A 10864-nucleotide genomic window follows, 5' to 3' on the forward strand; every position below is an offset into this window, starting at 1 on the left:
ATATATATATTATACTTGTGGGAGGGGTATTCTAATATTCTTTTTATACTTGTGGGAGGGGTATTCTAAGGGTCTGTTTAGTTCGTTGATTCGAGTTTTTAATTCGAGTTGAGATGTGACTTTATGTGAGAGTTTTTTACTGTAGCAAAAAAGTTAGATGTGACTGTTTGTGAGAGTTTTTTACTGTAGCAAAATTTAAATTTTAAACTCGAATCAGCGAAATGAACGGGACTTAACTCTTCACCTTATGATGGAGTCTGGTGTGCAATTAACGCTAGGTTATGCATGCAACCGCTACTTCCCCTATTCTTTAATTACTTCTAATATGGGCGTGATTTGGAGCAAATATAAAAAACAGAGTACTTCATTTCTATGCTGAAAAGCAACTGATACTATGTAAATATATTACCATATATTTTCAATATTATTATATTCACGGAAGACAGCATACAAAGGCTTAGTGAGCTTCAAAAGTAGCACTAGAAGGAAAAGAAACGTACAAAAAGAAACACTTCTTAACGAACCCCTAAGTGCTCTTGACTCAATCATCTCAAAATGATATTATAAGAATGAGAATAGAATCTAATATAATAAATAATTGAATATACTATATTTACAAAAGCCATTCCTAGCCCTAAAAACTGCAGCATTCTCGTAATGTTGTCTCTCTCTCTCTCTCTCTCTCTCTTTCTCTCTCTTGTTTTGCTTGGATCCTTTTTTTTTTTTTTTTTTTTTTTTTTTTTTTTTTTCCCTAAAAAAAGCTTGTTCCCTACAATAATATTCATGATCAGTTGTGTATTGGAGTTTTTCTCCTGGCTGGAGAATAGTCCATCTCAGCTAGGTCTATTACGTCCGGATAGTGCGCGTACTCTGGGTGTTCTTCAGAAGTACTCAACGAATTAACAGTACTACTACTGGATTTCTCTTCTTCCCCATGACCATAGTTTTGTGATCTATTAGTACCCTTTTCGCCATTTGAAATGGGATTAGCTTTAGTCTTTCCATTCTTCTCATTCTGTACATCATTTAGAGCATGAGAGTTATACATTATATGTATTATATATGAATATTGGCCAAAAATGGAGTTTTTTTAATTAATTCAAAAACTCTTGCCAACTTGTTTTCTCGGTAACTAATTAATAACCAACCTTGGCAGTGGTGGTAGTGGTAGTAGAGGGTGTGACACTCAAAAGTTTTCTATTATTTCCTGCAACAGTAGAAACGAGACACCACTTAGGATATTTATAAGTTTTATGTAGATGTAAAATATCAAAATATCACACATGGGACTTATGAATTTCATGATGTATATGTAGATTCTCAAACAAAAGTTGCTTCTTTGAAGGACTAATTGATTTGTGGGAATATTTTGTATGACTAAAAAAAAATACCCATGTAGATTTAACCAAGAAATGGCTATTTGTTAAGTTCATGGGAAATTTTCTTTCTTTTCCTTTCTTCTTCTTTTTTTTTTCCCCCTCATGGTACATGGTGATTATGGGTTTGAGTTTCTGAAACCCATGAACTCTTATGGCTTTGAAGAAAGTACTACTTTGAACTACTGTAGCTATAGAGGTGAAAAGACTGAAAACCTATAACTAAGAGAAGAGATAAAAAACTAATTAATGGTGTCTGGATCTGTGCCTCCTAGGTCCATAGTTATCTTCGTGAATGCTTGGTAACCAGTGGTAAGATTTCTTGGAGACTCTAGAGACTCTTTTCTTCTTGGTACCTGAACAGTTTCCATCTTTACAGACAACAGCCTCTTGGGTGACACCAATGTTGTTTGTTTTGGTCAAAGTATTTTCCTTCTCCTGAGTTTAACAGCAAAAATACAGAAAGAGAAAAAGGTGAGAAGCATATTATAAAAGGGAATATATACAAGTTTTCAATTTGAATATGTAAATTAGAACTTAAATTGTAACTTGCAATATATATATATTTATGTAACTACCAGAATATGGATTGACTTATGTTGTTCAACTGACATGTAGTATCCTTTCTCCAAACGAATCCCTGTAATAGAAAAGGCAAATATATGATTTCAAAACCAAATCACAAAGACAGAAATAAACTACTAAAATCACAACAAAAGTTTTTGTATATCTACCTTGAACTTGTTCAGAAAGTAGAAGAGACAAAAGAAGAAGAGAGACTGTGAAAAAAGGCCTCATTTGATGAAGAACTCGGGAAGAGATTGAAAAGAGAGAAAGTATTGAGTGCTGTAGTTAATGAGGTCAAGTAAAGAATGAGGTTTTTTGGTTTTGGTTTGATTTCTCTGTTCAGAAACTTGAATAGTAGTAGTAGTACAGGAGCTTTTAATGGCGGATGAGCTATAACTAGGGAAAGCTTTGCTTAAATATATATGTAGTATTGGGGTCCACACATTGGGGTCTCCAACAGGAACTAGAAAAATGGGATTTTTCCTCCACTTTCTTTTGTTTTTTCCTAAATTGTCTTCCTTGTGTAAAGTGCTTATGGAAAAGACATCACCCATAATTCAATCATCGGCTGCTAATTACGTTTTTGAGTTTATCAAAAGACATTGAGGGGACCAGATTTACAAAACCCAAAAAACTGAATGTCACCATCCTTATTTCTGGTAATAATTACTACGTACGTAAACTTAGCCTTAACATCAACTACTTATAATTATGAATTTTTCTTTTGGCTATATTTTTTTTTCCGTGCGGACACAACCCTAAATTATCGCTCATATGCTATTGTCATTCATTTGTAGTTTACATAATAGCATCATAAGAACAAAAACATATTTTGTAACTTAAGGTTGTTAAGTATAGCCTCATAGTCCTGTGATATTTACTTACATTACATAATCTAACCATATCCACAAATAGGTTTACTTCAAGCACTTTGCAGCGCTTATCAATTGCATGTAGATCCCATTACCCACTTGCATGATTTCACCGTCGCACGTTTAGATTTGAGGTTGCCGTCGCTCGCCGTCGAGGTGAGATCGAACCCATGGTTTTCCGGAGGCGATGAGGTGTGTTACAGGTGTCTAATTGCTTAGAGAGGTTTTGGGGAAGAAAGGCCCTATGTCAATTTCGAGATTCCATTACCGGTTGATGAAAATCTGAGTCTCTGAATTGTTTGTAATTTACGGGTTAAATTTATGATGTTAGACGCTAAATCGTGTGAAATTGACCGCACCAATGGACTCAGAAAGGTCGATTTAGGTATGCTAGGACCGAAGTCTGCCGCGGAAAAACCCTCCGATCACCGCCGCCGTCGCCGATGCCCGGAATCTGACGAGGTGTCGTTTCTTAGGCTACCGACCTCCGTTTGACTATCCGAGACCATATCCTGACTCATTTCGACATACTGAATGCAACGGTGACCTCCGTTTGACTAAATTCAATTCTAATAAACCTGGTTCGGTACCGATTGCAGGCAGATCGAGGTGAATCGTACGAAAATTTAGAATTGAATGTCTAATGCTTGAATGATGCTAGTGCATCATTCAAAGCATTTATGGATTCTTCTGGAACTAATTTCAAGGAAATATGTAGTGGAACACGACAAGCGGGTACTACTAGAACCGCTTAACTCAGAATTGAGGCAAGTACAATATGATTAATGACAAGTAATTTAGAACATATGATGTCCATGGATATGTTAATTATGAATTCACGAACTCGTAAAGGCAATTATGGAAGATAGAGTTATGAGGATTTAATTAGTCCTTATAATAGAAATTATAAATTTTTACGATCCTAATAAAAGTGATAAATACGTTCTAAAAAAGGATTTAATTCTTTAATGACTGTGCTAAATAAAAATAGCATACTAAAGGTTTATCTCACCATCTGGATGGGTGTTTATTTACGTGATTTAGCAATAAAGGATAGAAATCTGAGCCAGTAGAGAATTATGCTATAACTGAAATGCAGATAAGTACTAGTAGTTTACTTTTGTCTATGACACGAACGAACTTATTCTTCCGTGTTGCACAAAATTGTGTATGTTACATGCTCAATGAATGTTAGAATGAGAATGATGTTTCTTGAATGATGTATGATGCTATGAATGTTTCAAGATGTATGCTGCTATGAATGTACTTATGAACTTTAAGTAGTAGTAGAATTTTAATATGTGAAAAGTCCGGGCTAAAGTCAAAGTCAAAGTCAACGAAAGGTCAAACTCTTACAGAAAGGTCAATTTCATAGGAAATTGATAGAAATGTGTAAAAACGCAAAATAAGGCTAAAACTGTCATAATAAGAAAAGATGGCAGTAAGACGATATTCAAAGAAAATATGATAAAAGAAAAGAAGAAACTAAAATAGTTTGTACCGGCCTCCACAAGAGAGAGGTTATTATAAAACCATGAGTGAGTTGGTTATTTTGGGTAGCTCTCCCACTCCTCATTGGAATGTGTGCAACGGTACAACAGGATGGGGCCCATAAGAAGTAAAATACATGAAATTGTAATAAGGCAACCGTTCCACATGAGAGTACGGAAGTCATAAAGAAATGAAAGACATGAAATTGCAATACGGCAACCGTTCCACGTGAGAGTACGATAGTCGTAAAGAAGTATGAGATGAAAGAAAAAGAAAACATAATACGAAAGTCATTCGGGATGTTAGAATATAACACGAATGACTCAAAAACGATAGTTGAATAAAGTATGAAATGAAAGAAGAAATCCATAAAACGGTATAGAGTACATTAGGATATATGACATGGATGCATATATGAGTGTGCGTTGTTGTTTGCATTTATTATGGCCTACTGTTACTTGTTGAGCCAAAGCTAACTAAGTTTGTTCGCGTTGTAGGAAGCTTGGGTAAGGCACCGGCTCCCTAAAACCTATTATTAGGCATGCAGAAAGGATGAAGCAGTGGAGTGTGGACAAGTGGGTAATGTGATCTACACGCAATTGGTAAATACTGCAAAGTGTTTGAAGTAAACCATATTTATGGATATGGTTAGATTATGTAATGTAAGTAAAGATCACGGGACTATGAGGCTATGCTTAGCAACCTCAAGTCACAAAATATGTTTTTATTCTTATGATACTATTTTGCAAATTGCAAATGAATGACAATGGTATATGGATGATAATTTAGTGTCACGTCCACAGGAAAAAAAATATAACCAAAAGAAAAATTCATAATTATAAGTAGTTGATGTTAAGACATAAATTAAGTACGTATGTAGTAATAATAATAAAAAATAAGAGTCGTCATACTGAAACATATTTATATTTATATACACAAAAAAGAAAGAAAGAAAGAAAGAAAGAAATTAAACAAGTAGTTACTAAACCTTTTTTTTTATTATTTAACACGTAGCTACTATGCATGTTTTGTACTTAAAAAAAAAAATAAAAACGAGAAGATTTTTTTTTTCATTAAGAAATTAAAAACAAAAAGGATGTCTAACGCGGCTTAATGTAAGACAGTACCTGATGTTTAAAAAGCATTTGCTATATTAATGGTATTTTGTTTCAACCCTGTTGCATAATCCTGACGTAAGAGGCTTGTTCACATTCTTCTAAATTTTTAGTCTTTAGGAGGCGCTTGATTTATTATTTATAATCACGTGATTAAAATTATTTTTTAATTATATATTTTTTTTATAAAAAAAAATATTATAATAAATAATAAATTATGATTTAAATCATAATTTGAACTTAGTTGTTGACACTAACTTTGCAATTCAGTTTTCTCTCATTTTCTATCTTGCAATAATACCCCTTCAAAGCTACGATAAGACAGTTGATTTGCCAAGTTCCAAACGTTTATCTGTTTAGTCAACTACTTTTTGCTTTTATTGATTAATCAGATCACGTTGCTATGAATATAGGGTACTCATTTTCGGTCGATTGATTAAGCACATCAGAAAATGGCTTTGCGCGCGTGAGTTGTTTGTCAAGTTAAAGAAACTTATCATTTTCATGATATGGTTGATGGGATTGAGGGATGGGACTTGGGAGCACTGTGATAAATTACCTTTGCATAAGTACACAATGACTCCTAAAAAAAAGACTCAATGTGGAAAATTTGGAAATAAATGGCTTTCTAGTCAGGATAGAGGAACATTATGAGGTTGTTGTTTTCCTTTCTTTTTATTTAAAGGAAAAAAAATCATTTTAAAATTAACAAAGACACATACATAAATATAGTTATAAATGATCAACAACTATAAGAGAATTCGATCACAAATATTGATTGAATCAACTAGTGAATACGTACGAAGGATAGTGGTGAATATAAGTGTTGAGACCCACTCGTGAAAGATTCGTTCAGTATATACAAAATTAAGCGGGATTAAAGTTGTTAAAAAGAATAACTACTGTCGATGAATAATGCGAGTCGATCGAGACCAAATATCAAATATTAGGAAAATGAGTGACACAACCTATGAATAACTCTAGTCATAAATTAACACATACGTTGTCAATGTTAATATAAGACATGTGGGATGCACAAATGAAATCATAAGATGAGAAAATCATCACCGTTATTATAATATAAAAACATGACGAGAATTACATTTCCTTTATTATATATATAAAAAAAAAATAAAAACAATAAAGATAACACCACGATAAAAGCAGAACACCAGCTACCACCACCATCAAACCATCTTCGACCAGCGACCAATGTTGCACACACACATCCGATGAAGACACCTTTCTTCTCTCGATCTGGTATCCCACAACAATGGATCTCACAAAGGTCGGCCTTCACCAAGCAAGCTCCAGAGCAGTCACAACTGAGCGTCTCCATATCCACAACCATGATGCCCTTGCATGGAGCTCATCAGTGCTATTTTTCGCTGGACCCAATGCTCCACGATTGGCAAGGTTCCAAATATCATCCTCTTATATTGGATGGATACACGACAACTCAACCTAAGGCGGTGCCAGATTCTGACCCTAGTGGGAGAGGGAGGCGGTGCGTGAGTAGAGATAGAGAGTCATTATTCTAGGTTGTTATTTTCTTAGGCTTCATTTGTTTTGCGGGTTTGAATTATGTGAATTTAAATTGTAAGCTTTTAATTTATATGTGGGATTTCTATGGTTCGAATTGGTTTTTGATATTGTACGGTCTAAACAAGAAATAAAATTTGAACCGGTGTTTGGTTACATTTTTAGCACTAATGTGAGTGAAAATAGTTGATAGGGATCTTTCGATTGAGTTTTGAACAATAAATTGAATTAAAACCTTAAGAACATTAGGTGGAGGGGGGTAAAGTTGATTTGAACCTTCATTTTTGGGTTAAAATGAACCCTAATTCTAAATTCCATGTGATTAGTATCATGTGATTAGAACCATTTTTAATTTACGTGTATTTTTTGTAAGAGAAAATACTGTAGCGAACTACGAATCATGATTTGAATCAGGGAACGAATCCCTTTACCAAACAGGCTCTAAGTAAGAGTTGAAACCACATTTTGAGTTCAAATCCTCCACAACTCTCTAACCGAACAGCCCATTAGTCTACCAAGAGTGGCAATTTAATTAGCATTAACTTTTTACATCCCCTCAAAGAGTGATGATGGTTAATTTTTTTTTCCTATTTTGATAACAAAAACTGAAACCTTAGTAGGATTTCACATGCATATGAAATCCTACTAAGGTTTCAGCTTTAGCAAATGAATATTATCAGAAAAAAAGGTTCAACTAATATTACATGAATATAAAGTTGTATTTTCAAGCAAAAAAAAAAAAAAAAAAAGAAATGTTGTATTCATATGTTATTTTTAACATTCAAAACTTAAAAAGTGATTATCAATAATTTTTTTTAAGAATTGACTCTTAAAAATTAATGTGAAATCAATATTACCTCTGTTTTCAGTATCGTCTCTCTTATTCTTAGCCAATCAATATAAAAGACTAAATTACCCAAATCAAACCCTACTTGTTTTTTTTATTTTCTTTTATTACCATTTTTTTCCTTTTTGTGCACAATCTTCTTTCTCTTTCTCTTTCTTAGGGGTGTTCAAAAGATCCGTCAAACCACGAAAATATCTCAATCCAAATCAAACCAAACCAAATCGTTAATTATTTTTGGATTATTGAGTAATTTGGTCGGTTTTTTAATCTAATTTTTTTGGGTGGTTTAGTTTGTGGTTTTGACTCCTTAAACCACCCAATAATCTACCCAAAAATATACATATATAATTTTTAAAATTTTAAAATATTTTTTGTGTTTATTTTAGTTTTTATTGGTCATAATAAATGTTCTACACTTATAAAATACATCCTATCATATTTTTGTTGGTTTGTGTTAAAATTTTAAATGGTGAACTTTTATAGATTTGCTATTTTTGAGTTATATTATAAACTTGAATCTTATTTTTATTTGTATGGATTAACGATTATATAATTTTATGAATTATTGAAAACTATTTTAGTCTTAAGTTCAAACCGCCCAAACCACTTGCAAGTGATTTGGTTCAATTTGATAATTACCAAAAATATCAAATCGGCCAAATTGCCTAAAAGAAAAATTGTTTTTAATTTGGTTGATAGTTTCTACAAAAAAAAAAAAATAAATAAATAAATAAAAAAAAAACTACCTAAGCTGACCGTGAACACTCCTACTCTTTCTTTTCTTCAATCTCTCTTCTCTCTTAAATAAATAAAAAAAAAAAAAACTACCTAAACTGACCGTGAACACTCCTACTCTTTCTTTTCTTCAATCTCTCTTCTCTCTTCTCTCTCGTAGTAAAAATAGCTCAGGCGAAGGCATGCAGTTTCTAATTTGAGGGGAAAAAAAATGCCAGATGGTATTGATTAAAAAAATAAATAAAGGTCATGCGGTATTCACTAAAAAAAGCCCACAGGGTGTAACTAAATTTATATTATGTTTAGTATAAGGGTTTTGCTTATTTGAACTCAGATTCTGGTTCCCACAAGTGCTTGTTTGTAAAAATGAAAAAGTCATTTGAACCCAATCCAATTAAACTCATATTTAATTCAAATCAGTTTAAATTTTGATGTGATGTTTTAGTCCACTTGAACCGAAAAAAATAAAACAATCCTCCCTTTGGTTTTGGCCAATTTGAACCCTTGATTCACACCAAACATGATTCTAACCCAAAGATTCATGATTTGAACCCCAAGTTCAAACCCCACAATTCAAAACTCATATGAATCAAATCACTATATTTTCAACCCTCATACTAAATGGACCCTTAGTGATTCTTTTTTTATTCTTTAAAAAGAAAAGAAAAAACAATGGAATATTACAATAATAACCATTGTTTTTCATCATTCTATTAGCCATTAGAAAATATTCTGGTAGAATATGAAACATATTTTGATAGAATAAGAAAAATATCCTACCAAAATTTTCTCAAAAATATATCCTACCAATAAATGGCGGGGAGAAACTAAAAATTCCACTCAAAATAGTAAAAAAAATTTATTTATGCCACTCCATTAAAAAAATAATCAATTGTCATTCAATTAATAAAAAAATAAAAAGTTAAGATAACACCTAATTATTTAAAATTTATAAATAATAAGTGTGTACAAAACTATGACAAACTATATACTTTTCTCATAAAAATATTCTTTAAAAATATTAATATGTATTATAAAATTTAAAAAATTGATGATAGAAATAAAACAGTGTTATATTTTTTTATGATAAACTTGAAAATTTCCCCAAAAAAAAAGACCATTGTCATTAATCACATGCATACTTGTCCTGTGCTCCCGATTGCATGCAGCAGCAAGTTGCCAAAATTAATGAGAGTAATGAATTCGGTATGCCTCCCTCTACTACGTGAGTAATCCCTCAAGGGTGGTCAATTTGCACGACCAATCATGACCTTCTGACGTGGTCCACAGTTTTGTCGCTTAGCTGTGGGGATGTATGTGGGACCACTACACATGGAAGTCGACATCTTATGTGGTCCTCTAATTGCTGACGTGTCGAAGTAATTGGCTATCTTGTCACCACCACTTCACCCGGCTTCTTTGGGCCCCGACCAACAGGAAACATCATTGGTAGCGCCCATGTCGGGAGGGATTTATAATAACTCAATTTAACAAATTTAATGAGTTTTGAAATGTTTAAAATTGTTGATTTTATTGTAAAAATTACATTACTGTGCATAATTAAACATAATAAAATAATATTTCTAAAAATCTAAAAAGATTATTGTACGTAACCAAACACGATAATTATAGTCATTTATTACTTTCTCAATAATATAATTCTTACTAATTACTGCATATCAAACGTTCTTTTAGAGAGTTGTTAACCTTTTTCTCTCAATATTTCACTCCCATATGCAATTGTGACCAAGACAACTTTTACATTAACGTAGTTTTTTTTTTCTTGTGAAGAAAATAGATATTTTTATAGGTTGGTAACAATGTTACAGCGATGGAGTCTCAAATTATTTTCAATAATATAAAAAAATGAGAAAATTATTTATTTGAATGGAGACATTGGCTTAGGAGACATTTGGTTGGAGGATTCAAACCATGATTTAAATCATAGTTTATGATTCGCTATAGTATTTTCTCTCACAAAAAATACACGTAAATCGAAAATAGTTCTAATCACATGATTCTAATCCATGAACCAAAATTGCTGTAGATTTTGAAAAAATTACTTTTAGCTGTGTTGAAAGAAAAAACAGATGTTACAAAAAACAGCTGAGTGTTTGGTAAACTATAATTATAATAGTTGTGCTGGTTCTAAAATCAATATAATAGTGTTTGACAAATTATGAGATTAAATTACTGTAGATAGTTAAAAATTACGACTATATTATATTATATTATAATATATATAATTATAATATAATATATATTTATTATTATATTTAATATAATATAAAATTATTATATAATATATTATATAATTAA

General features: G+C 32.0%; 1 protein-coding gene across 1 annotated transcript; it reads right to left on the bottom strand.

Annotated features, from left to right (window-relative positions):
• Window positions 1-760: 760 nt before the first annotated feature.
• LOC21393261 lies at window positions 761-2253 on the bottom strand. Its single transcript, XM_010101207.2, has 5 exons — window positions 2111-2253; window positions 1955-2016; window positions 1733-1814; window positions 1149-1207; window positions 761-1015 (listed from the first exon to the last, which is right to left on the bottom strand). The coding sequence occupies exons 1-5, from the start codon at window positions 2172-2174 to the stop codon at window positions 788-790; spliced, it is 495 nt and encodes a 164-aa protein (XP_010099509.1). The 5' UTR covers window positions 2175-2253; the 3' UTR covers window positions 761-787.
• Window positions 2254-10864: the final 8611 nt, after the last annotated feature.

This window comes from Morus notabilis, unplaced genomic scaffold (assembly GCF_000414095.1).
Source record: "Morus notabilis unplaced genomic scaffold, ASM41409v2 Scaffold748, whole genome shotgun sequence".
NCBI classification, from domain to species: Eukaryota; Viridiplantae; Streptophyta; class Magnoliopsida; order Rosales; family Moraceae; genus Morus; species Morus notabilis.